Below are 25,656 nucleotides of genomic sequence, written 5' to 3'. Positions count from 1 at the left end.
GCCCAACCAAACATGCTAACGCGCGAGACGCTCAAGGGGAATCACCCGATGCCACCGTGACCAGACCTTATGTGTACGTATGATATTTAAACATGGGAATTCGTTCGCATAACTGGATAGGCTTAGGCTTCGTCGGCCGAGTTCGTCAAAGAGAGGTAAGCTGTCCAAGCAATACCCACGGTAGATACAAATGGCTGGCACACGTCAGTCGCTAGCATCGTAAACTGGAGCAGAATACTTACAATCTGGAATTGGATGGGCATGACTCGGAAGTTGATGAGCTGCACAGCCGGCCAGACCATGTAATTGGCCTTGAGCGCAGGCACGTATACGTCCTGGAACTTGCGCTGCACAGCACGCTTGCCGCCACCCTCGGCAACAGTCATGAAAGTGAAGAAGGCAGCCAGACCAGCTGGGGCGAACAGGAACTGATCAAAAGCCACGCGCTTGAGGGCTGGCAACCATGTCGCAGTCTTTGAAACAGGGAAAGTCCTGGACAGGAAGCCGAACCACCTGTGCTGGATTGGCGACATGAGGAAACCGTAGGACATGAATCTTGTGGTTCGCTCGAAATCGAAAGGCGGGGGGAGTATCTTCGAGTCGGGGATGAGGTCGTTCTCGTTGAACGGGTTCCGTCTGTCGAGCTCGTGGATTTCAATCGCCAGGAAGTCGTCCTTGCCTGGGCCGCCCTTCTTGCGTACTGCGCGCTCCCGCACGGCGGTGAGCGTCTGGGCTACTGTGTCCGCGATACCACCCAACACCTGCACATGGTGTTAGCCTCCCTATTTCGTCATGTCTGAGATATGTCGGCGTCGGCGCAGAGGTCGCAATAGTCGGTGTGGCGGTCGCGCGACATGCCACTCGATGCGCATGGTGCTTATAGCTATGGAAAACGTACGGCGTTGGTGATCATGGTGGTGAGTACTGGACGCGCCGCATAGTACTGGTTGTACTTGCGCGTGAGCATGCTGACGGCCGCCATTTGGAGCAGGAATACTATCGAATGCAGCAGCGGCTGGAAATAATTAGTCGACCATCAAACAGTATCAGGACGGGTGGCTCACAATCTTCCCGTATATCCAGCGGCTGTTTAGCTGGTAAAGCAGTCTGTGTCTGGTGCTGTTCATGTTTAGTATGGGTCCTGTGAAAAGCTCTAGGTGTAGCGTTGCTCGAAGATCGCGATGACGTTGATGAAACGTAGCCGCAGGCCCGTGTGCGGCTATAAGTGGTCCTATCTGTTGCGGCTCAAAAGCGCGATAAGGAAATAGGGCAGGCGACAATACTATCGTGATTAAGAGCGGTTTGTGGTAGGAAGTGTAGCAGAGGCATGCGATGCGCAGCCGCAGCCCAGGGTTCAGTGCGGAGGTGCTGCAACAGTGGCGAGAGTTTCACGCCGGGACCAATGACGAGTTTCAGACATCAAGCGACGGCTGGCATCAGCCTAGTTCCGCGCGCCTATGGCTCGTACTATCGAGCTATGTCCAAGACGTAAAGTTGGGAGCCCGGATGTCTAGCACTTTCTCTTGGACCGAATCCGGTGGTGGCATCTGTGCTCCACTCTGCTGAGCGCCTGCTGAGCTCCACAGTGTGTCTCGGCGTCACAAACACGACCCCGTCCATGGTCTACTACAAGTAACGGCGCAACATAAAAGGGTGACACACTATCTGCATCGCACGCTTCATTGACTGAAGATAGTCTAAGCTATAGGAAGTGTTGCGAGCTCACGAGGCTACAGCAACAATACTTGGTAAATCATGAATATCGACAGCTTCGTTGCTGACCAGATCAACGACTCGTATCGATTCCACGAACAATACTCCTGCTGAAAGCGCAAGAAACTTGAGGTCGGCCGTGTAGCAGGAGCCGGGTGAGAGTTGCCTGATCATGTTAGCCATTCGTTCTATGACCCTTCTGCTTAATCCGACTTACCCGAGCCGTATGTCGGTTGTCAAGCAGATCAAGTCCGCTGTATCGGTCCTCGCACTCTTTTGCTTAGCGTACACGACATTTTCGTCAACGACCGCCGTTCCAAACAACTCTTTCTTGTCCGCTCGAGGACCGCCTACAGAAGAGACGGATGGATGTGACTTGTGCTTCCCCGAGTCTCTCGGTCTTTTCGCGATGACCAGAACTGCCAGCCTTCGCGTTTTGTCCGATCGGTTGACTATAAACACATCCCACGTGAAGATCTCGCCAACCTTGACACTAGGCGGCCCAGACACTGTCAGGGTGACATTGACGTCGTTGTGGGAAGCATCCTGTTCGGGTTGATCTTGGGCATCTTGAGTGACAAGGGCGTCGGGATTGGCTGCGTTCGCGCTCTGTGTTGTAGAGCTACTCGGCCGACTAGCCCTGGCCAAGTTGAGCGCCTGTTCTGACGGAAAGTCAACGGGTGTCTTCCACTCGATAGCAATGTCTGGGTGGCAATGATCGGACATTGTGACATTTGCCTCAACATTCAACGTTAAGTAATGACCCTTGCTCCCGAGTGCTGGTGTTCCATCGGTACCAATATCAGGCCGGATCTTGTACAGAAACGTTAGCTGATCACCAGGTTTGTGGCTCGTCGTGGTATCCAGCTCTTCGTTCAACTCTTGAACCTTGCCTCCATGCAAAGCCAGGCTGACCTTTTTGATTCTGACGTCGTAGGTAGCGAATTGAGCGACTTCCAGATCTAGAGAGGCCATTAAAGACAGGTCGCTTATTGATGCTTGAATCCTCGAATAACGTATCCTCCATATCAAAGGCGGCAGCACACGAAATAGTGGTCTTTGTCCGTTTCGAATCGGTCGAGCCATTTCCTTTGCAGCAGGGGCAGTTGGAGTGACCTTGCTGATACGCATTGCTGAGAGTCGTGGATGGACACCGACAAGAGCGGGATCATTCTCGAATGACTGCAGCAGGTTTAAGGGTGTGGGTACGCCACTTGGGAGATAGTCATCCTCTGACGCGTCTTTTTGAGGCTTTTCTTCTGGCTTGAAGGAGGCCGTGGGTTGGAAGTACACTGCAGGCTTATGAAATCTGCCTTGTGGGCGAGCTGCTGTTGATTAGATACGATCTATGAGAGATTGGCTGATTGTCTCACCTATGAAAACATCCACCTTCCAGATAACATAGGTATGAGCACTGTCCCCTTCACCATGGTTGACAACCGTAGGTTCATCTGTGTGATTGATGGTACCTGAGAAGATGACTTCTTTGGGAGGCGTAGATTTTGGATCTTGATCAGATGGGGGAACCGTACTGAATGCGAAGGCCTCTACGTTGATCACCAGTCTTGCAAGGTACGACTTCAAGGTCGCTTCGTCTAACAGCGGTGTTTGGAAAACAACATATACGGCTAAAAGTTCATCTAAAGGCCTGTGCATGAGTAAGAGAGGTGCTGATTGTAGGGAATTGTTGGAGACGTACCGAGAAGTAGCACATTTCGTTGTGCTAGGAACGGCAATATGGAACCATTGTCGTCTGCTGCACCATCCCAAGAGTCGATCTCGCTCTTGATGTCGATGTCGGAACTCGCAGGCACCACAGCTTCCAGCACTGAGCTCTCGGCAAACTCGAGGCTCCTGCGTGGTATCACCTCATCGTCTGCCATGATTTCCACAGGACAATCGAGGTGAAGGTAGATGTGAAGGAACACGTGAATGTGGTGCCTGAACTAGGGGTCCTGCTTTCGCGCTACCCAAACCGTCCGTGCGCCAGTAAGTTCCACAACTTCTTTGCAGACAGGCGTTCTGACTTTACCCATCCCCACGCGCAACCATCCACAACCGGCGCAATGAACGGCCCACCCTACGCGCCGCCAATGGCTCAAGCTTCTGTATGGTCAGTCGCGACAGCAGCCGATGGCAAGGAGTACTACTTCAACAAAGCCACCAACCAAACCACGTGGGAAAAGCCCGACGAGCTCAAGGACGATGTAGAGGTACTTGATCTCATGATCATTCGACAGCGAGACAATACTGACGCTAAGAAGCGCGCAATTCCCGGCACCGGCTGGACTGCGCACGTAGCAGGCGGCAGGCGATACTACGCAAAGACTGGCACGAGCGAGACTACGTGGGAGATTCCCGAGGTGGTCCAGAAGAAGATCGACGAGTACAGGCAGAGCTTGCAGAATCAGCGCCCGCCCCCTGCCGGTCCCGCGGGATGGCCAACAGGACCAGCCTCGAGCGCGCCTTCGTACGACAACAGACGCCCCGAACGCGACGAGTACCGCCCTGACCGACACGACCGCCGCGATGACCGTGACCGTGATCGCGAGCGCGACCGTGAATCTGGCTTTGGCGGCGACCGCCCCAACATCAGCTTCACGACCGGCACCGAGCTGCAGTTTTCTACTCCGCAGGAAGCCGAGGCTGCTTTCATGAAGGTGCTCAGGCAGATGAAGGTGCAGCCCGACTGGACCTGGCAGCAGGCCGTCCGCGCCGGTATCCACGATCCCAACTGGCGCGCCATTCCCGAGCCGGAGAAGCGCGAGGAGGCCTTCAAGAAGTACTGCGAAGACTTGCGCGCCCAGGAGAAGCACAAGGAGCAGGATCGCCAGGCCAAGCTACGATCCGACTTCACCGCCATGCTGCGCTCGCACCCCGAGATCAAGTACTACACACGCTGGAAGACTGCTCTGCCCATCATCGAAGAGGAAACCATCTTCCGCTCAGCCAAGGACGACAACGAGAGAAGGACTCTGTTCGAAGAATACATCATCTCTTTGAAGAAGGCGCACGAAGAGGAAGAGGCAGAGAGCAGGCGCTCTGCAATCGATGAGGTCATGGGCTTGCTGAAGGGCTTGGACCTGGAGCCGTTCACGCGTTGGCAGGCAGCTGAAGAAAAGTTGGAGCAGAACAACGAGTTCAACAGCGAGAAGTTCGAAACTCTGACTCGAATGGATGTCTTGAACCAATTCGAAAAGCACATCAGGCAGCTCCAGCGCGAACACAACGACAAAGTCCAAGCTGAGCGACGCAAGAAGCACCGCGTCGAGCGCAAGAACCGTGATGCATTCCTCGAGCTTCTAGACGAGCTTAGGAGGGACGGTTTGCTTCGCGCTGGTACCAAGTGGAAGGACATTCACAGTCACATCGAGAACGAACCGCGCTACACAGCCATGCTTGGGCAGGGCGGATCCTCGCCACTCGATCTATTCCGTGATGCTCTGGAGGAGGAAGAGGGCAAGTTCCGCACCCTGCGCCGAAGGGCGCTTGATGTACTGGAGGTATGTTGAACCCCAACTCCCCACTAAAACTGGACTAACTGTGCTACTAGCAACAACGCTTCGAGGTTACCACGTCGACCCCTGTGGAAGACTTCCTTAACGTTATGCGAAAAGATCCTCGCACCGCTGATATTGACGAACAGTCCATGCATAGCATATACAACTACGTCCTTGCGAAGGTCAAGAAGCGCGAGGAACAAGACCGCCAAGACGAAGAGTACAACGAGCGCTCTACTGTGGACAAGCTTCGCTCAGTCATCAAGCATCTTGACCCACCGGTGTCGCTGTCAGACACCTGGGAAGTGGTACGTCCCCGCGTTGAAAAGACAGACGAGTATCGCGCACTGAAATCAGATACCCTCCGCGAATCGGCTTTCGACAAGTTCATGTCCCGCCTGAAGGAGAAGGAGAGCGATCGCAGAGACCGGAGCAGGCGCGATGGCCGTGATCGTAGTAGGGACAGGCGTGACCGAGATCGTGAGTATCGCAATGGTCATTCTGACTCTCATCGTCGTCATCGTACACGAACTCGCTCACCTGAACATGACCCGTATGCTGCAGAGCGCCGTCGTGCGGTGCAGGACAGGGAGGCGCGCTACAGGAACAACGACAGTACAGGCTTGTCTCCTCCCCCGCGCCGTGAGCGCCGAGACGACGATCGTTACGAGCGTTCTCGTCGCAGCCCTGGCGGTGATCACTACGTACGTGAGCGCCGCGAGCGTGAAGCCGAGCGTGAGCGATCCTATGTCAGCAGGGCCGACCCTCGTGAGGCCACGGTTAGTCTGCTAGACTACGGTGACAGCGGTGGTCGCACGTCGTCTGCTCGACGCCGTCGGGAAAGCGACGAGAGCTCTTCCAAACGCGATCGTGAGACAAAGGTCCGCAAAATTACGCCCCATATATATTGAGAACACGACACTAACCTCGTCACAGCGTGCTCGCTACTCTCCACGCCCTGACCGCAAGTCCAAGACGCCTGTTCCTGAGGCAGCCAGCACGATTAAGAAGGAAGAAGAAGACCGCGCCCTCCGCAGTGGAAGCGAGGAAGGTGAAATTGAGGAGGATTAGAAGTTCTCGCTGATACACCCGTCTCGTAGGATACAGACGACTCTTCACCGTCCCCAGCCAGTCAACAACTGGAACTACATGTGAGTAAGTTACGGTACCTTGTTTCTGACATTCATTCGATTACTCGGCTACGTTACCATTACACCCTTAGCTTGAGAGTATGTACCATAATCACCTCGTAGAGTGCGTTAAAAAAAATAGCCAGAATACTACCAGTCTCTATGATCTTGAACTACCATATGTTTGATGTGCGTTCTGATATCAGCGGCAATGGTCTGCTTTGACGACGATGAAAAGTATTAATATCCAACAGTCGATGCTCATGCTGTACGAAGTGATTGCAGTCGTTGCCAATCTGCATACTCCAGACTATATTTGACTGGTATCCCAATCCGGAATTTGGTAGTCGAGTCGACACTGCAAATGCATACTGGAGTGGATTATGGCATTAATTGGGAACGAATTCTATGTTGTACACGATGCCTGCTGGCTTGACATAACAAAGTTTCCGTGCTTGTTTGACAGAGGTCGCAGCATCCGAGATCTGTACTCTGGAGGCATTCATGCGTGCCTACATACGTGCAGTGACAATCGTTGTGCAGATGACCTGTGGTAACTCTCCAGACGCCCGCAATCGACGGCTTTTGGCAACTTGCCTGATTCGGACTACATGCCAAACAGCGCGCAACACCAATGTCCAAGCCCTCGGGACCGAAGTTCGTATGTAAGCGCAGACCGACATAGTCTTTCCATTTGTCCCTTTAGCGTTAATTGAAACTGTCTAGATTTCTCGGGCCAAGGAGCGTGGCTTGCGCCTCGATCTGGTAGTCGTCGGTTCATGACATGTCAGAAGCGTGTAATCCTGGCGAACCTCGGCTGGCCTGAAGCTACCCCGGACTCCACTTCTCCTCTCCATATACCGAGCGCAACACCATCATGTAGTCTACACGCAGCAGAGCCCCGTCGCTCGCATCTTCTACTCTACCTTCGGCTCGCCTCGACAACATCGCAATGTCTTCCACAGCTTTCGTCCCGTTCTCCGAACCGCCCTACATCGTCGGCCTACCATCTCCATACTACAAGGAGACGCATCTGAGATGGCAGAAAGCGTGTCGCAAATTCGTGGACGAGCATCTCCTGGAGAATTCTCTGGCATGGGATACGGAGGAGACTGTGCCTGAGCATGTCTTTGAGACGTTCGCGAAAGCAGGCATGCTGCTACCGACACTACCTGCCCCGTTGCCAGTGGAATGGCTGAAGAAGCTCGGAATTCATGACATCCTGGGTGTCGTCAAGGTCGAGGAATGGGATTATATTCATACCATGATCTACGCCGATGAGGTAGGATTTCCCAACACCCAGTTTGAGCGCAACTAACAGCCGTACCAGATGGCGCGAACCGGCCTTGCAGGACCGGCTGGGTCTCTTACCACAGGAATGTCCTTCGGTGTACCGCCCATTATCAAATACGGCAGCAGGCAGCTCCAAGAGCGCTACCTCCCCGAACTCCTTACCGGCAAGAAGCGAACTTGCATTGCCATTACCGAACCCGAAGCCGGATCAGACGTCGCAAACATCACAACGACCGCTACAAAGACACCCGACGGAAAGCACTACATCGTCAACGGAACCAAGAAGTGGATCACAAACGGAATTTGGTCAAGTTACTCTTCGATGGCTGTTAGGACCGGTGGCCCTGGACCCACAGGTCTGTCCATGTTGGTCGTGCCTTTGTTAGGAAACCCAGGAGTAAACATGCGCAGACTGAAGGTTGGCGGTCAAGTCAGTGCAGGAACGACCTTCATAGAACTTGACGATGTCAAAGTGCCGGTTGAGAATCTCATTGGAGAAGAGGGTATGGGCATGAAGTACATGTAAGATAACGAAAGTCTCAAGAAGTACTCTAGCTAACGGGAAAATTCACAGCATGACCAACTTCAACCACGAACGGCTCAGCATTGCGATCGGCGCAACCCGTCAAGCGCGTGTCGCCCTCTCCGCCGCAATGGAATACGTCCTCAAGCGCGAGGCTTTCGGCAAACCACTCGTCGAACAACCCGTCGTACGCCACCGTCTGGCAAAAGCCGGTGCGCTGCTAGAGTCACAATGGGCTTGGGTCGAGCAATTCGTATACCAAATGGTACACCTACCAAAGGCGTCAGCAGACATCGAATTGGGTGGCCTGACCGCCATGGTCAAGGCACAAAGCGGCATCGTGCTGAACGAATGCGCTCAAACGGCGCAATTGCTATTTGGCGGAAATGGATACACGAAGAGTGGACAGGGAGAGTTGATTGAGAGTGAGTATTGCGAGTATCGGAATTACAGGCAGTAACTAACATGTTCTTAGGGATATACCGCGAGGTTCCAGGTATAAGGATACCAGGTGGTGCGGAAGACGTCATGCTGGACTTGGGTGTGAGACAGCTCGTCAAAAATTTCAAGAGTAAGACTAAGGCGATGGAGAGGCCGAAGGGATCATCGAAGCTTTAGATGTGGTAAACATCAGCAGCATCTAGACTTAGACGGTCATGCAATCTCATTTGCGAGCATCAGGTGTTCCAAGATCATTACACGATACCCTTGGCTAAACACATTTTCCTATTTGAGTTCTATGCCGCAGTCCAAGACCCAGATATGGTCTCTTATTCGCAACGGTAACTCGGGCTTTCCTCAGCGAGAGCTGAATGTCTCATATGCCTTTTCTTGACTTGACACGGTATCACGTCAGATGGTGAAGCCCCGAGTAGAGCTGGTTGACATATAAATATATCGTGCCATAAACCATTTCAACTCTACACTTATTCATTGAAGCTACTTTGACATTGACGTTGCCTGCTTCTCCAGAATGAAGTCCGCCATCATCGTCTCCGTGCTCTTAGCGGCCGTCTCCCTAGCAGCGCCAGCGCCAGCCCCACCTACTCTACCTATTTGTTCATGTGGACCGCCACCGATCTGCCCGCTGGAATTGAAGGCTGTATGTACAATGTTGTGCCGATGAAGTGTAATTGTTCTTTGCTGACGGCCTGACAGGAATGCGAATGTAAACAGGCAACGTTGGATCGATGTTACCCAGTGAGAGGAGAACATGGTACTTGTACGAGCGACCTTGTAAGTGACTACTTAACCGTTCCATTGCCTTGGTTGTTTTTCGTTTGTGCACTTGCTGATGCTGAGCAGAAATGTGAGCTCATCTATGGTGGTGGGTCAGAGGAGTCGTGATTGGATCGCATTGGATGAGATTTGGTCATGTCTGCCATGTGATACTGAGATGGAAGACACATACAACCGAGATACATCTTGTGGGTTTCTTGCCAAATTCAGACCACCTTGTGTTTCCAGCTTGTATTCTTTTGTCAGATGAGACCATCCACGCTACTTCTAGCTGAAGCGTGAACCAGCCAGGTTACTTACTAGTTACCGCACCGATGATGCGCCGACCTTGGGATCTTCACTCCAGATTCTCAAAGTGGAGCTCAAAACTTAGTGGTTCCGTACAGTGACAGTCCTGCATCTTTAGTCGCCCGACATGACATAGCCTCGTTGGCTTTATTTGAATGCCTTTTTCCGATGACCTGAGCGGAAATTGATTCCGTCCCAACGGCCGAAAGCTCGCACGAGGATTGGATAGTGAATATTAATCATGCCTGCAACGCATGCCTTTCCCAAAGATGCTGATGTGGCGGTAAGCCCCGCATCGAACAAAGGAGCTGGAGGGGGCAGTGAGATCTGACTCTCCAGTGATGACACGGTTGGTACATGCAGAGACATTGAGCCTCAGCCATCGGAGAACGCTCATGAACCAGACCATGTCGTGCGACAGTTACTTTCCCTGCAGATCATGTCGCGTGGGACCGCTAAAATGGTGTCATTAGACGTGCGCATCAAGGCTTGACCTGGTCTTCGCTTCTTTCCAATGTAGTAGTAAGGATGATGGGTGTAATGCCCCAGATGTTTGAGTGACCGGGAAAGTCACAGGTACCGACGGGTAGGCTCGGGCTGCGGCCGCGGACGCTCGATCACGATCGCGATGCAGAGAAAAAATTGAGCGGGAGGTGCATGAGGGTGCCGAGCATCTAGGGGCAATCTGGAAGGATGGAACGTGTGCATCACTGCAGATTGGTGGTTGCGTTCTCTGCCTCATGCAACAGCATGGCGTCGTCCGAGACTTCACCGAGAGGGGAAAGGGCGTGTTCCCCGCAATTTTGGCACGCCCAGAGATCAACCTCCAGTCGTTCGCTACGCGTGCCATTTTTGACACCTTTACCGCAACCACTGACCATGCAGCTGGAAGAGCCTTTGCTCCGAGCGCCGACTGCATGATGCGCAGCCTCTCAGAGTTTGCCTTCACGTCATCCATCGCAATGTTTTCCCGTGCACCGAGCGCTGTGTTTGTTGTTAGAGCGGTCAGCCAGCTCTCAGCAGATCAAAAAAAGACGGCAAGCACCGTGCCCACTAAGGTTCACGATGCAGATTTTATTGGGGTGTACTGGGGCAGTGCGTCGGGGCAATGGACCTGTCCGTACGATTGGCAAAAAGCCGCAAACATACTTGGACGCCTATGTGTCCTCACGTGCACCCGAGACGGCTAGCACTTCGGCTATAGGATCCAGAGCTGTCTGGCTTGGTCATGGCATTCCGCTCATAGACACCAATCGCGCCGTCCCTGGGATATTCATTTCCGCACTCTACAGCGATGATCCTACGCCTGGCTTGTCCTTGCGTTTGTGGGACGCAACGTGAATCGAAAGTGCCGTGCACCCCACAACAATCATGACTCGAGCTTGGGTGTCAAAGACACCTGGTACTCGCGTGCCATACGTCCGTAGTAGTCGGAGGGAGCGTGCTCTTGGCATTCACAGGCTGCCAGTTGTACAGGCCATCGTCGGCTTGAGCGAATGCAAGAACCGCGGCAACTTACCCGTGCACAAGGACTGGTCAAGCAGCTGACGTTGCGGATACGCGTTTGTATCCAGGAGCGGGCTTTGTCCCGATGACATCCGAAAGGCATCGGCGTCTTAGTCGCCAAGGATAAAGCGCCGACCAGCCGCATCTGGGGGACTGGGGTACTAACTAACGATCCCCAGTGGGGACGGAGGCGGCGTCATGAGCGTTAAAACGCACCATGTGAAGCGCGGCTTGTCTGTGTGTCCTAGCACACGACTAGCCCTGGCATGCAATCCACTCTCGCGAATTGTGGTCTTTATAATCTTCGGACCCCCCCAGGCCCCTCGCGTGTGGTAGGAATTGTCAACGCTATTTGCAACCCATCGTGCCTTCAACGCAGACTCCAGACATCCACATCTCGTAGCCATGTCTGATTACTCTGCATCTCCGTCCGACCATCACAACGAAATCCAAGCACCGAAACGAAAAGCCACCGCGGCCGGCCTCGATGGACATGGAACCGGGCGTTCAGTAAAGAGGAGGGCTTCAAAAGCGTGTCAGTGTTGTCGAGCTCGCAAAGTGCGATGCAATGTCACGGAGCATGGCGCTCCTTGCACAAACTGCAGACTGGACGAAGTCGAGTGCATTGTGTCGGAGAGCAGGCGCAAAAAGTTAGTTCCACATTCCCGTGCAATATCCGACGTCTCCACAAACAAAACGCTTTATCGTTTGATCAACAATTTCGATATGGCATGTTCCATCGATTTCGTCATCCAACGTCGGCTGGGAGCTCGGTATTTCTGGCCTAGCCACTTGTGCTGCGCTGCACCTATCACAATCACCGAGAGCATTTCAGCCAATGGCTGTTGATGCACCCACACCAAATGTGCGCCTCGTACGACTACTGACAGCTGCAGGAAATGGAGCAAAGATGACGACCAAGCCACAGAAAACGCAAGCGCGACTGCACCTGCGACGCGCAAAATCGCATCGCGTGACGCGCTGGACGGTGCGCAAACCTTGAACCGAAGCTCGTCGCGAGGATCACATGAGGCGGAATCAAGGCGAGATGAGCACGTGCCTCACTCAATATGTATGATTACTGCATCACGGCATCAGTCGTACTGGGCTAATCTCAACACAGACCAAAGTCATGGCCATCGTATCAACTCCGTCACCAGTATCTCAGATATCCAGCGCCGACTTTCCATCACGTCACAAATTAATGGCTTGCCCACACTACCATTTTCGCCGTTTTCCAATGAACCACGAGCACCCTTCTTTGGAAGCATACCACAGAAACCCGCCCCTGGAGAGCTACCCCGATTCATCAAACCTCTCCCGGCGAAAATCGGACCTGACGAGATCGCCTATCTGGAGAAGAAAGGTGCCTTGACCGTACCAAAGGGAAATCTTCGCGGTGAAATGCTTCGCGCATACGTCGAATTTGTCCATCCCTATATGCCACTTCTGGATCTGCATGATTTCTTGTCGATGGTTGACAAACGAGACGGAAGCAAAGGAAAAGTCAGCTTGATCCTGTTCCAGGCCGTCATGTTCGCCGGATCGGCGTTTGTTGATATGGAACACTTGCGCACAGCGGGCTACGCTACTCGGAAGGACGCGCGCAAAGACTTCTTCCAGAAGACTAGAGTAAGTTGAGACCCTTCTTCGGATGCCTTGGCAAGTCATGGGCTTTGGCCGACTAGACCCAAACACTATCGGGGTGATTCGGACACACCGATTTTCCGAGGACATGCCGACATGTGAAAATCGACGGACCTACAATGGGCCGATAACATGTGAACACCGTGCTAACTCTGCCACCAGATCTTGTACGACTTTGATTATGAGTCCGATCGCGTTTCACTAGTCCAAGCACTGTTGTTGCTGACGTATTATTACGAAACTCCCGATGACCAGAAAGACACCTGGCACTGGATGGGCGTCGCTACATCGGTTGCTCACACCATCGGATTACATCGCAATCCGGACAACACCAACCTGGACAGCAAGCGCGTGAAGTTGTGGAAGCGGATATGGTGGTCAACCTACATGCGCGACCGACTTATTGCACTTGGCATGCGACGCCCTACAAGGATAAAGACCGAGGACTTCGACGTGCCCATGCTGACGTTGGATGACTTTGAGATTGCACCTCTCCCGGATTCGATCACTTGCCTGCCAGCTGACTGCCGTATTGCGAGGGATGTGGATGCGCAGCGACAACTAGCTATCATGTGCATTGAGAAGGCTAGGCTGTGTCTGTGCATATCCCATGTGCTTTCTAAGCAATACTGCGTATTGAACAACAACCACGGCCTGCAAAATGACCGTACAACCATGATGTTGCTACCGAAGAAACTAGATCCCGAGACTAGTGAGGTCAAGGCCTGTGATGAAGAGCTCCAAAAATGGGTTTCGGAGCTTCCAGAAGAAGCCAAGTACACGGACACACCCAGCGGCGAAGCAGCCATCGATCTTGCAAGGTCTCTACTACACATGGTCTTCTTCACCACGTTGTCAGCGTTGCATCGGCCCCAGGTTCTACCAAACTCACAAGGCGGTCCAGCCAGCGCTCCAACAAAGGAGAATGTCGAGTCCGAACTGCTCGATGTCTCTCGCCGTAATGTCCGTCGGGCTGCTTCAGCAATCACATCGATAGCTCAGCGCCTAGACGTGGGTGGTCTTGTTAAATACCTGCCAACCACAGGTGTCACGGTTCTGTTACCGGCGATCATCATCCATCTCCTCGACATAAAGGCCCCAGAGGAGGAGACTCGTCGAACCTCTCTACGCGGCTTCTGCCAGTGCATGGCTGTTATGGGTAAACTGCGGGATCTCTACGCTGCCGCCGACTACTCAGTGGCCTTCCTGGAAGCCGCTATCCGCAAGGCAGGTATCCATGTTGCTCCTGTAGCAGCCGCCCCAGCGACGCCAATGCCCAAGCCTTCGCCGGTCACTACAGTCGAAGATCTTGTAGACGCTGGGAGGCGAATGGAGATGATCAACAACGCGACTACAGGAACACAGAACCTACGTCCTTCAACATTGACACCGCCGCCAGACAACGGTACCACCAACATGCACGCTCTCGAGAAGCAGCACGACCAGCCTAATGTCACCGATGAGGAAGTCGCTCGCCGTCTCGAAACATTCCTCGCATCTACACCACCAGAGTCCGATCACGAGCACATGCCCAGTATCACTATTGCCGACGAATCACACATGGACGGTATCACGGCTTCTGCGTCGGACTCGCACACACACGACAACCTGAACTCGATGGCCTTCAATAAGTGGAGTACGATGGACCTTCCTGCGAATCCATTTACCAACAACATCAACCACCACCAGGACGACGAGATGCTGTTCTCCAGCTTGCCACTAAACAACGAGTTCGATGACGGCGATTTCGATCAGCTCCTCAACTTGGATGCAGTCGGCGAGGCGTTCAACTTCGACGACTCAGCTCTCGACGCCAACATGGGCATCTCAGGCGGACTAGGAGATGTAGACTGGCTGAACACTGGTAACGATCTTACTGCTGAGGCATAAAACGACAATCTCGATCATCGAGCATGATGTCACGATTTTCTTTCACGGAACGGAAAAGTTTTATCACGGGATTTCATTGGATCTGTGGCATTGTTCTCTGCGAAGATATCCATTTCCTTGACTTCTGCTTCTGCGTATATCTTTCTATCAGATAATGACCAAGGGAACTGGATTGGATTGGATTGGGAAAACATGGTTGTCGACGATCAGGAAAGACGTTGGCTCCTGGAACATGTGATCCAGCATGACGTTATGACATGAAGTACACACATGATCTCTCATTTCAAGCTTTCCTGACCATGCAGGTGACTGTGAATCACGATGCTTATACTCTAACTAGCTCAGCACACACACACCGTTTGATATGCATGTCTAATGCACAATGGCAAACCACATCTACATCCAGAAGACCAACGGAGTCTAGTCCGGTCCAGAGTTTACCGTTGACTAGTCGTGGTAATCGGATGGGGTAGACTAAAATGGCGCGTCGGATGGAGTCTATTCGCGAAGGCTTGGAGCTAGACCCCAGGATTCTATGATCCGGAGGAAGGTCCGGAAATGGGATATCTAAATGACGTTTGTGGGGTCGGGATGATGCGGCATACAGTAGCGATTGTGTGAAAGGAGTTTTGCTGGTATTCCTGGATCGATGGATATTTACGTACCAGTAGTCTAGCTTACCTACTAACAGCAGACGGGCAAAATTGTTGTCTCTTTCCAAACCATCCACGGATCTATTAGCGGTAGCGCTAGCACACTCAGTTACTATCCTACACGAGATATCTTTCAAGTTCTTCGAGATGTAATCAATCAATGTATATTTCGTGGTCGCGAAGGCGGCTGAACTTCAAGTGCCAGTCCCGTGATGCCACGGTTGCCTAATCCTGAGTAGTAGGAACTTCGCGCGGGCTGCGCTCAAGTCCTGTACATCTCCATCCCACACCATGACCACTTTCCATCCCTTTCCACGGCTTCCTCTCGAGCTCCGAGAGCAGATCTGGAAGGATACCGTCGAGCCACGTACCGTCGACGTGCGGCGTGTTCGAGATAAGTGGTCTCAACCCTACCTAGGTAGGTATGGCCAACTGGTCTCGTCTACGCCCATACCAGCCATACTACATTCCTGCCGGGAAGCGCGAAACCTTGGATTGTACAAGCGTGTCCACTTTGAAGTTGACGTGGTAAAGAAATTCGAAAACAACCACGCGCCGGAAGTCCTCATCGAGAAATTCTTCACGCCGGATGAGCAGCGAGAAGAGCTCGAGAAGGCAGGCTGCCTCAAGACTGAGCAGCGCTATGTCTGGCTGGATCTCGATATCGATATGCTGGACATCGGCCGTTCTGCGTTCTACGATTACAGTTCCATCGCATCAGCCGTCAAGCGCCTCAAGTTTGAGCGAGACGACCCGGATGATTCACCTGAAATCATGGAGTTTGGTAGTGTGGAGGAGATCCACATCGTCTGCCCAACAGGGTTCTGGGTGTGGGCTGGGGTTGTGTACCATTATAACTGGCCCTGCGCTGAAGAAAAGCTCTTGTTTATTGAGGCTTTCAGTGGTCGAGTTGCGCGTGCCATGGAACTTGAAGATGTTTGTAGACAGGACAATGAAAACGACGGGTATTGAGGCTGGATGCATGGTCTTGTCTTTCTTTCTGGCTGTCGCAAAAGACAGAATTTTGTTGGGAGTGAAGAATATGGGAAGGCGTAACTCTATTAATGGAATACTGTCGATTACGTTAAGACTTTTCGACAATCTTGTGAACCGACGCACCAGAGTTCTCGACCAATTTCTTCATATTATCAATTATGCCAGACGATTTAGCCCTGTTCTACCCATACCAACACATCAAGCCAAGGCAGCCTTCCTGACCATGTCCCCCACCTCCCTCACATTCCTAACAGCCCCCTCCAAAACCCCTCTCACCAGCGCCCCAATATCCCTAACCCCCAACCCACTCCGCCAAAACCTCCACGCACCCCCAACAGCCAACACGACCGCCAACGCCCTAACCAGCCTCCTCGCCCTCATCCTCACAATGCCCTTGCGCGTATACTCTATATTCCAGTCATTCCACTTGACAAAAGTACACCTCCGCCAAAATTCAATCTGGGTATAGGGATACACGGTCGAGTTCCAGCCGTCGCCGGTGAAATACCAGCTTGAGCAGCCGCTCTGCCAGACGGTGTTTTTGAGAGCGCGTTGCATTTCGGCAGTGTAGGCGACTTCGGCGGAGTGCTTGACGTCGATTGTGCGGGCTTCGTTGTGGAGGAGGAGGCGGATGAAGTTTAGGGAGTAGTTTACCATGTCTGGGGTTTGTGTTAGTAACGTTCTTGGTATGAATAACGGTGAGCGTTAGTTGGGAGGGCTTAGACGTACTCTCACTTGCCATGACGACGCTGGAGTGCCCAGTTGCAGTGTTGGGTCCAAAGATCATCATGAAGTTGGGGAAGCCGTCGACGGCAGTGCCTTGGTAGGCTTGAGCGCCTCCTCGTTCTTCCATTACTTGGACGAGGTCTTTTCCGCCTTGGCCGATGACTTTGAGGGGGTGGAGCCAGCGCGTTGTGTCGAAGCCGTTGGCTAGGACGATAACATCGGCGGGGATTTCTCGCTCGGGGTAATCTTCTTCCTTCGCGTCCTTTGGATACGTTGCCCCCGGACCGATGACAACACCATGCTCTGTGACTCTGTTCATCGGCTGTGTAGTCAGCTCGATCTTTGGGTCGTTCAGGCTGCGGAGCCATCGCTTGTCGAAGATGCGTCGTTTGCAACCCACGCCGTAGTCTGGTGTCAGGATCTCCCAGTACTTTTCTGGAGTGCGTTTGCGCATGTTCTGGAGGACCTTCTCTTCGTAAAGTTTCCGCTCTTTGTTAGCGTATGGTGTGTTGGGGAAGATCTTGAGGAAGCCTGATTCTGCCGTGGCGAAGATGATGAAGCGCAAAAGCTCTTTGAGGCCCGGTACGTTCTTCATCAGCTTAGGGCCGTTCTTCTCCCACCACTCGTCACCCCCGGGCGCGTGGACAGCTGGAGTGACCCACGGTGGTGATCTCATCAACTGAGTGACCTTTGTAGCGTTGTAAGGCGCGTGGGGTAGAGGAGGAACGAGTTGCGCGCTGCTACATCCAGTGCCAACAACAACGACGTTCTTGTCTGTGAAGTCGACGCTTTCATCCCACCTCGCCGAATGGAACATCTTGCCCTTGAAGTTCTCAATGCCCTTAATCTCGTCAGGCCAGCCCCTGGGTTCGACCAGTCCTCCCACACAGCTAAGCACAACCTTGGCCTTCACAACTTCCGTCTCCGAGTATACGGCATGCTCGCCTTTTTCTTGCGCGATCTTCATGCGATCCTTTGCTGACAGGTCGCCCATGCCTGAGATCATGCGACGGAGAGTGACCTGCCATAGCTGCTCGTCTTCTAGCCATTTACAGCTTTCAATATCCGTGTTGAGCTCGAATTTGTCCGTGATGCGGTATTTCTCGCATACTTCGTGGTAGTAGCGTACGATTTCTTTGCCAGGCGGGTGGAACGAGGACCAACTGGGGTTTTGGGCGAAGCTGAAGGAGTAGAAGACGGCGGGTATATCGCTGTGTGGCTGTTAGTCTCGTGTTTGTGGCACGGTGGCGGCTGAATACAGAGACCCTGGTTGTGACCACCTGCATGTCTTCGGGGAGATCGCGGACTTACCAAGCGACACCGGGGTACCGATTGATCCACCAGGTTCCTCCAATGCCTGCTTGCCGATCGAATACGCGAAACTGATCAAATCCAAGTTGCTGCTTCAGCTGGCAGGCCATAGCAATGCCAGATGCGCCTGCACCGACAATGATGACGGGGTAATATGTGTAGGCATCCTTCTCGTAGCCATTAACACGTCTTATAGACTCGGTGATCATCTTCGCAAGCAGTCGGGTTGCTGAGAGGCTGTATACGCAGACGTCCAAAGGTTCGCCTTGAGCTTCAACGCAGCGTACGAGGCGTGATTATGAGTCCGACGACAGCTTCGTCGAGATTAAACTTTAGCCGGGCGCCTTATTCGGTGGTCGAGCTGGTGAAGACCTCGGAGAGTCGATCGCATGTGAAGATGAAGTTGACATGACAGCAGTTCCTTGATGGAGAACCATCTTGCCAATGGACGGGACGTTCGTCCTCCATAGTGCATGGCGTGGGGCGAAACTATGTCCTGAGCCTCGGTAGATTGGCATGAACGCGTTAGCTTTGCGAGATGGCACGTCATGTAACGACGGACATATCGGCGACCTTGGTATTCCGCGATTTGTCCTGTCTCTGAAGGATTCACATGTTCATGACCATACCTCCGCACAAGCTGAAACTCGCTTCCGTCTCTTTCTGCAAGACTGCATAGCCGATAGGTCAGCCAATTGATACCTCTTGATCCTCTCTCAAGGTTGAGTAGCAGCGCTCTCGAGCCATGGATGAGAGACGTTCGCTGTCAATCTTGTAATTTGGCAAATACAGTACATCCATAGAATTCAGGCCAGGCGGGAAGTCACGTCGTTTATGTATGCAATGAGGCTGAACAATATATGGGTCTGGTAAGCCACAAGTCTATGGCTGCGCCGCTGGCTGACATGTAGCCAATAACAAGACCCGTTCTACAGAACAAGCTCGATGATCGTTTTCTTGGACAGAGATCTCTACAGGCTGCCTTCAAGTCATGTAGTGGTGCTCAATAGTTACCCAAACAAGTAGGAGGTCTTGCTTGCCCAGGTGTAACGCTCTCACGTGCTGACGCGGGTAGCGCACGGGCGCATAATGTTAGGCGGTCGCGAACTTCCGAGTTGACCTCATCAACTGAATTCAGCAACAGCTAGACCCTCTACACCAACAAGTTGGACCTTTTGAGGAAGATTTGTTCGCCTTCCTGAACCATGTACTGTCCTTGAATAGGAAGTTGTCACCTCGAATCTGCGCAGAGAAGGACGTTCCAGCGCAATGAATACCATCGACGGTTCCGACCGTCACGTCAAGACAGACGAAGGCATGCTGCTGGAATACCTCAGCTAATACGGACGTGACTAATACTTCCCAGCCCCGCCGCCGTCATTGCTTGCGATCGTGCTCGATACCAACCCGCATGCGTGGGCGCATCTATCCTCGACCCTCTCACTTTCGGCCGCCCTAGCCAACATCCTCGTCTTCATCAACGCGCACTTGGCCTCGGGAAACGCCAATGAAGTTGCCGTGATAGCTTCACATTCGCATAAGACGACATTTCTCTATCCAACTCCTGCGGAGCCGCAGCCTCAACTACGGGGTGGGCATACAAATGGGCATGCACAGACGAATGGACATGGAAAGGACAAGGAAGGCCATATGGCAGAGAGTGCGAACAAGTACCGGCCGTTCGCAGTTGTAGAAAGTGCCATCCTACGCAACTTTGCCAAACTACTCAACGAGACGAAAGAGAGCCATCTGGAAGCAACACCAACCACGCTCATCGGTGGTGCCCTCTCAATGGCCCTTACCCACATCAACAAGCAGACCATCCTGCATGCTCCCACGGCCGCCTCCGCTGAGAGCACATCTCTCGCGGCACTCGCCGACTCGGAAAACACCCACGTCGACCGCGTGCCCCTCACATCTCGCATCCTCATCGTATCCGTATCCGGCGACCTTGCCAACCAGTACATACCCGTCATGAACTCCATCTTTGCCGCACAAAGAAAGCGAATACCTATAGATATCTTGAAATTGGCTGGCGACACTGTGCTGCTGCAGCAAGCAAGCGATGCGACTGGAGGTGTATACATGAAGCCGGATCGCCCAGAGGGCCTGCTACAATATCTGATGATGGCATTCTTACCAGATGTAACAGCGCGGACAAGTCTCATAGTTCCCAGCGCCGGCGGTGTCGATTTCCGTGCGGCGTGTTTCTGCCATAGGAGGGTTGTTGACATCGGTTTTGTCTGCAGTGTGTGCTTAAGCAGTAAGCCAAATCGAACATGCCATCCCAATCAACACAGTGCTAACCTCCATCAGTCTTCTGCAACCCGGATCTTCCTGATAACCTGTGCCTGACGTGCGGCTCCTATCTATCGCTGCGCAGTGCTGTCATGAACCCGCCGGCATTGATACCACGCAAAAAGAAAAAGAAGAAGAAGGCCGGGACGGATTCTGCAACACCAGGGGCAAACACTCCTGTAGGATCTGGTACTCCACTCCATGGTTGAGATACTGATCTCGGATCTGGAATCCATCCCACCAGATCCCATGATTTACCGCGTTACACCTTTCTCGGACGTGTATGCATATCTGCTACATTCCCCGGCCCGTGGCGTAGGCTAGTTCCACCGAAAGACGCAAATTTGCCCACGTTTTGGGGGAATGTGGAGACTTTGACGGTAGGCGTATTGAGCCACTAGGACGGCTGTACGACAGCCTTCCCCTTCGAATTGGAAATCGTGCCAGCATACTTTGTTCTCCGAAGCCTCGCCTACGCAAGTGGCTCTATGATACCACGCGCGCTTGCAACTCTATGTGGGGAGATCTCTCAACGCAGTGTTCAGTTCACGGCGGCATGATCCTTTTGCCGTCGACACAGACGTTTCAACAGCCATGCGTGCGGTATTAGTTCTGCTGATTACTCACCTGCCAAAGCGTCGGCCGAGCCCGTAGCATTGGAGGATCATTTGGCATCCGAAAGACTCGGTGCAATTAGTTGGCAGCACAATCAAGCCCAAGAGATGGAAACATCTCCGCGATAATGCCTAGAGAAGTTCCTCAAATGAAAGCTCAAGAGCCTTCCTGACGAGACCAATTGGAAGCCTTATACCCACATCTCAACAGTCTCAGCTCATTGTCCCTGTTTCTCACGTACCAATAGCCATGATCTCGGTACTTTGCGGCCATATCGCACCCTACCAACTGCCATATATGAATACTCACTGGCAAATGGACAGATAGGGCAGTGACAGGGTCCATAATTCAGGCTGAGCATCATCGTCGCCTGCACCCAGCCGCGACAGTTATCGGTGAATCTCAGGGATAGCGGCGCATGGCGCAGGTAAAAGCAAGATGGTTCAATGCAGGCAAGACGATTGCGGTAGACGAGGCGAACAATGAATGCAGCAGCATGGTGTGATGCTATTCTAGACTTGGACATAATTATGGTGAGATGACGCCAGGGGTGAGGATCCCCGTTGGACCTGCATGTTGCATCTGATGGATGTTGGAGGCGGCTGCGGAGGGAGTCGCGGGATGTGGGTAGCGTCGCCGGCAGGCCTGGGCGTGGGATTGAGAGAACGGGGGAGATAAGGGATTCCTGGGCCATTTCCGACGGCATCCGGAGAGACTGAAGTCTGAAACACTTGGGAACGAACTACTTGTAAACTCTAACAGAGTGATCACACCACAAACCGTAAGCTCAAGACACCAATATCCCTTATCCCGTACTCGGGAACGACATGCTGCATGGAGTCTCTGATCGCCATGTCTACGCTAATTGCGCACCTTACCGAAAGGAGACTCGCCCAGCCCCGGAAGATGTCAGGCCAGGGATGGCCTGGACTTGTTTCTAAACTCCAAGCACGAACGCAGCCTATCAGCCGCCCTCACGTTATCACTACCCTTGCATCAACAGCTCTCCCAAGCTCTGAACAATGTTTTCGAATCATTGCGCTGATAGCGAACGAGCTGTGCAGAGGGGGCTCAGTTAACGCATTGCCTGATGTGACCCCAGGACTTGGTAAGTCTGACAAGATGAAGCGAATAAGTGCATCCCATGTCGATCAAGAAAAGAGATACCAAACCGTGGCACAAGATCACCGCGAGCTGCTCCACAGGGTGGTGGAACCAAATGATCGCATCCAGGCCTTGCGGCAATCGATCACACACAGCCCTGAGGTCATCCCACACGTGTGGTTCGACAGCCGTAACAGGCCCAGCGCCTCTCAAGGGCCTCCGTCGTTTCCGCCCCGTCCCAAGTGTGGGCGGCACCCTGCAGTTCTGCATTTTGGCTTAGCGACGCACCCGTAGTCGGACATTGGCTGACAGGGCCTGGCTTGGGGCGGCCATTGCCCATCCCAGTGCCCACCCGTCAACAGCAGCTATCAGACACCCCACCGCCCGTGGCGTTTGTGCATTCGGGAGAGAGGGGGATGTTCATGCCGGTTTGCTGGGAGATTATCAAAGCGGCATCGCCTATTCCACTGCGGACGGAAGCCAACTGAAGCTTGGATGCTCTCTTGTTTCTCAGGCATACCCATATAGTCCACCACCGACCCCTCGGTTCCATTGATTGTTGGTCGTGAGCGTGTCCACCACCCAAGCCACTCTCGCCTATAACACATATTTAGCACCGTTTGCACATGCAACTTTTGTTTGCGCGTTCCTCCTCCCAGCGGCGACACCTTTACTTTTTGGCTTGTTCGAGCTACGCAGATACTGGGGCGGACGCCAAGGTTCAACTGCAGTCTTGGAGATCCCTGATCGTGTAGCGATCGTCCAATCCTCACTTTGCTTGCGCACGCGCACCATCCCTTCCCTTCTCTACGAACCCATCTTCTGGAGTTTTATATCGATCCCTCCTACGTCTTTTCGGATTTTCGTCACAAACTGCGCATACAACATACACATACCGCGATACATTACAAGAAGCATTTAAGTCGCAAAGAGCGACGAGGACCCGGGAACACACGACATCATGGATCCAGTATCTTCGGGATTGGACCCCACACTCCCTCTGGAGCCGTTTGGTAATACCACAGATGCCACGGGCGGCGATTCGAGGTTATACAATCTCAATGTGTTCTACAACGTGAGTTATTCTGGCTACGGGAACTTGTTAAGGTTTTGGAGTAACGCGGGGCTAACCTGCCATGTTTCTAGCCCGGCGACATCGCTTGGATGATCACATCAACCGCCCTCGTGCTTCTCATGATACCGGGTGTAGGGTCAGTAAACCATTCTTCCCGGCACATGCATTATCATGTATACGGGCCTAACAGAATTGCAGATTCTTTTACTCCGGATTGGCGCGAAGAAAGTCGGCGCTATCGCTACTATGGCTGTCTGTCATGGCGACCGCGGTCGTTTCTTTCCAATGGTTCTTCTGGGGTTACTCTCTAGCCTTTTCGCACAAGGCTGGCAAGTACATCGGCGCGCTGGATAACTTCGGTTTGATGAATGTGTTGGGTGCGCCTTCGGTGGGAAGCCCGCGGATTCCCGATCTCATGTTCTGTGTCTACCAGGGCATGTTCGCTGCCATCACGTATGTTCACCTTATATTGGAATCGTGGGGTCTAAGCTAACTTGATATGCAGTGTTGCACTTGCCGTTGGAGCCGTGGCCGAGCGAGGACGCATGCTGCCTTGCATCATCTACATGTTTGTCTGGACGACGATTATCTACGACCCGATTGCGTGCTGGACCTGGAACCCATCCGGATGGGTCTTTCAGATGGGTGGCTTGGACTTTGCCGGCGGAACTCCCGTCCATATCGCTTCCGGATGTGCTGCCCTCGCCTACTCGTACATGCTCGGAAAGCGAAGTGGTCACGGTACCCAGGAGCTCAACTACCGTCCCCACAACGTCACGCACATCGTTATCGGCACCGTGTTCCTCTGGGTGGGCTGGTTCGGTTTCAACGCTGGTTCCGCGCTGTCCGCTAACCTTCGCGCTGTTATGGCCGCTGTATGCACCAACCTTGCTGCTTGTGTCGGGGGTATCACATGGTGCCTAGTTGACTACCGTCTCGAACGCAAGTGGTCAACTGTTGGCTTCTGCTCTGGTGTTATCGCTGGTCTCGTCTGCATCACTCCTGGTTCCGGATACGTTCCAGCCTGGGCTGCGGTGGTGTTCGGTGTATGCGGTGGTGTCGCTTGCAACTACGCGACTAAGCTCAAGTACTTCCTGCGCTGCGATGACGCCCTCGACATCTTTGCGGTTCACGGCGTTGGTGGTTTCATTGGAAACATCCTTACTGCCTTCTTCGCTGCGTAAGTCATACACGCTGTCAGTCTCGATATATTCCATGACTAACAACCACATAGTGACTACATAGCGCATCTTGATGGATACACCGTTATCGATGGTGGATGGCTCAACCACCACTGGATCCAACTCGGCTACCAACTCGCCGACTCCTTCACCGGCGGCGCCTACTCCTTCCTAGGCACCTGCCTCATTCTCGGCGCCCTCGACTTCATCGGCCGCTTCATCCCCGCCTTCAGACTGCGTGCAACTGAAGAAGAAGAAGCCGCCGGTATCGACGACGTCGAGATTGGCGAGTTCGCTGTAAGTTTATGTCCTAAACAAAACAACATCATCTGAAGAATTGCGAAACTAACGTATACGCAGTACGACTACGTCGAGCTCACGCGCGAAGTCAAAATTCCCGACGACGACATCATCGATGAAGGCATGTCGACGCATTCCCTCGAAGGACACGGCGCAGGCATGGCCATGACGAGCCACCACGAGAAGAATCAAGACTCTGTTGATTCGGCGAATCAGCTCGCGGAATGGGCTCATCGCGCATAAAGCCTTTGTTGTTGCTTTGCGTTTTCACTTGTTAATCGCTCTATACCAATTTTCTTTCTGTGCACGTCGGTTTGACATGCTGTGTATGTGTATGTATGTATTTCAGAAGGGTATGGATGGATGATGTAAATGATTGGTTTGATCTGGATTGGTGAGGATGGGTAGCCTTAGCTATGACTTGAGGGTAGACGGTAATAGCTCTGCTTGTGTAGATGTTGAATACGCTATTAATGACTCCGTTCTGCGTATACACCGGTGACCACTGTAATCGCCGTATACACGTGCCCTCAACATGAACAGCGTATAGAATCCCCAATGGCATACCCAACCATTCCAGCAACACCACTTCCACTCACCATAAAATCACTCACAGCACCAACTCCGCACATCAAGAAGCCGAACAGTAAACTCCTAAGATTCTCATT

At 52.9% G+C, this 25,656-nt stretch overlaps 8 protein-coding genes across 8 annotated transcripts; 6 read left to right on the top strand and 2 right to left on the bottom strand.

Annotated features, from left to right (window-relative positions):
• Nucleotides 1-122: 122 nt before the first annotated feature.
• J4E90_005949 (uncharacterized protein) lies at nucleotides 123-3,596 on the bottom strand (the record flags this gene model as incomplete). The annotated part of the gene is made up of 8 exons (XM_051435499.1): nucleotides 123-194; nucleotides 243-761; nucleotides 899-1,015; nucleotides 1,065-1,119; nucleotides 1,814-1,879; nucleotides 1,931-3,038; nucleotides 3,087-3,353; nucleotides 3,413-3,596. The coding sequence occupies 8 exons, from the start codon at nucleotides 3,594-3,596 to the stop codon at nucleotides 123-125; spliced, it is 2,388 nt and encodes a 795-aa protein (XP_051290357.1).
• Nucleotides 3,597-3,779: 183 nt separating this feature from the next.
• On the top strand, nucleotides 3,780-6,284 carry J4E90_005948 (uncharacterized protein; the record flags this gene model as incomplete). The annotated part of the gene is made up of 4 exons (XM_051435498.1): nucleotides 3,780-3,926; nucleotides 3,978-5,216; nucleotides 5,267-6,094; nucleotides 6,150-6,284. 4 exons carry the CDS (start codon nucleotides 3,780-3,782, stop codon nucleotides 6,282-6,284), a joined length of 2,349 nt encoding a protein of 782 aa, XP_051290356.1.
• A 1,011-nt stretch (nucleotides 6,285-7,295) lies between these two features.
• Nucleotides 7,296-8,777, top strand: J4E90_005947 (uncharacterized protein; the record flags this gene model as incomplete). The annotated part of the gene is made up of 4 exons (XM_051435497.1): nucleotides 7,296-7,625; nucleotides 7,674-8,158; nucleotides 8,211-8,584; nucleotides 8,635-8,777. The coding sequence occupies 4 exons, from the start codon at nucleotides 7,296-7,298 to the stop codon at nucleotides 8,775-8,777; spliced, it is 1,332 nt and encodes a 443-aa protein (XP_051290355.1).
• A 2,820-nt stretch (nucleotides 8,778-11,597) lies between these two features.
• Nucleotides 11,598-14,729, top strand: J4E90_005946 (uncharacterized protein; the record flags this gene model as incomplete). Its single annotated transcript, XM_051435496.1, has 4 exons — nucleotides 11,598-11,842; nucleotides 12,089-12,264; nucleotides 12,316-12,824; nucleotides 13,002-14,729. The coding sequence occupies 4 exons, from the start codon at nucleotides 11,598-11,600 to the stop codon at nucleotides 14,727-14,729; spliced, it is 2,658 nt and encodes an 885-aa protein (XP_051290354.1).
• A 944-nt stretch (nucleotides 14,730-15,673) lies between these two features.
• Nucleotides 15,674-16,354, top strand: J4E90_005945 (uncharacterized protein; the record flags this gene model as incomplete). Its single annotated transcript, XM_051435495.1, has 1 exon — nucleotides 15,674-16,354. One exon carries the CDS (start codon nucleotides 15,674-15,676, stop codon nucleotides 16,352-16,354), a length of 681 nt encoding a protein of 226 aa, XP_051290353.1.
• A 382-nt stretch (nucleotides 16,355-16,736) lies between these two features.
• On the bottom strand, nucleotides 16,737-18,624 carry J4E90_005944 (uncharacterized protein; the record flags this gene model as incomplete). Its single annotated transcript, XM_051435494.1, has 4 exons — nucleotides 16,737-16,785; nucleotides 16,854-17,037; nucleotides 17,108-18,315; nucleotides 18,416-18,624. 4 exons carry the CDS (start codon nucleotides 18,622-18,624, stop codon nucleotides 16,737-16,739), a joined length of 1,650 nt encoding a protein of 549 aa, XP_051290352.1.
• Nucleotides 18,625-19,684: 1,060 nt separating this feature from the next.
• J4E90_005943 (uncharacterized protein) lies at nucleotides 19,685-20,922 on the top strand (the record flags this gene model as incomplete). The annotated part of the gene is made up of 3 exons (XM_051435493.1): nucleotides 19,685-19,730; nucleotides 19,782-20,678; nucleotides 20,732-20,922. The coding sequence occupies 3 exons, from the start codon at nucleotides 19,685-19,687 to the stop codon at nucleotides 20,920-20,922; spliced, it is 1,134 nt and encodes a 377-aa protein (XP_051290351.1).
• A 2,471-nt stretch (nucleotides 20,923-23,393) lies between these two features.
• On the top strand, nucleotides 23,394-25,231 carry AMT1 (ammonium transporter Amt1; the record flags this gene model as incomplete). Its single annotated transcript, XM_051435492.1, has 6 exons — nucleotides 23,394-23,507; nucleotides 23,579-23,643; nucleotides 23,706-23,960; nucleotides 24,013-24,687; nucleotides 24,742-24,985; nucleotides 25,049-25,231. The coding sequence occupies 6 exons, from the start codon at nucleotides 23,394-23,396 to the stop codon at nucleotides 25,229-25,231; spliced, it is 1,536 nt and encodes a 511-aa protein (XP_051290350.1).
• Nucleotides 25,232-25,656: the final 425 nt, after the last annotated feature.

The sequence above is a fragment of the Alternaria incomplexa genome, assembly GCF_024043165.1.
Source record: "Alternaria incomplexa strain BMP 0042 chromosome Unknown scaffold_8, whole genome shotgun sequence".
Classification (NCBI taxonomy): Eukaryota; Fungi; Ascomycota; class Dothideomycetes; order Pleosporales; family Pleosporaceae; genus Alternaria; species Alternaria incomplexa.
This window is presented reverse-complemented; position numbering and strand designations above follow the sequence as displayed.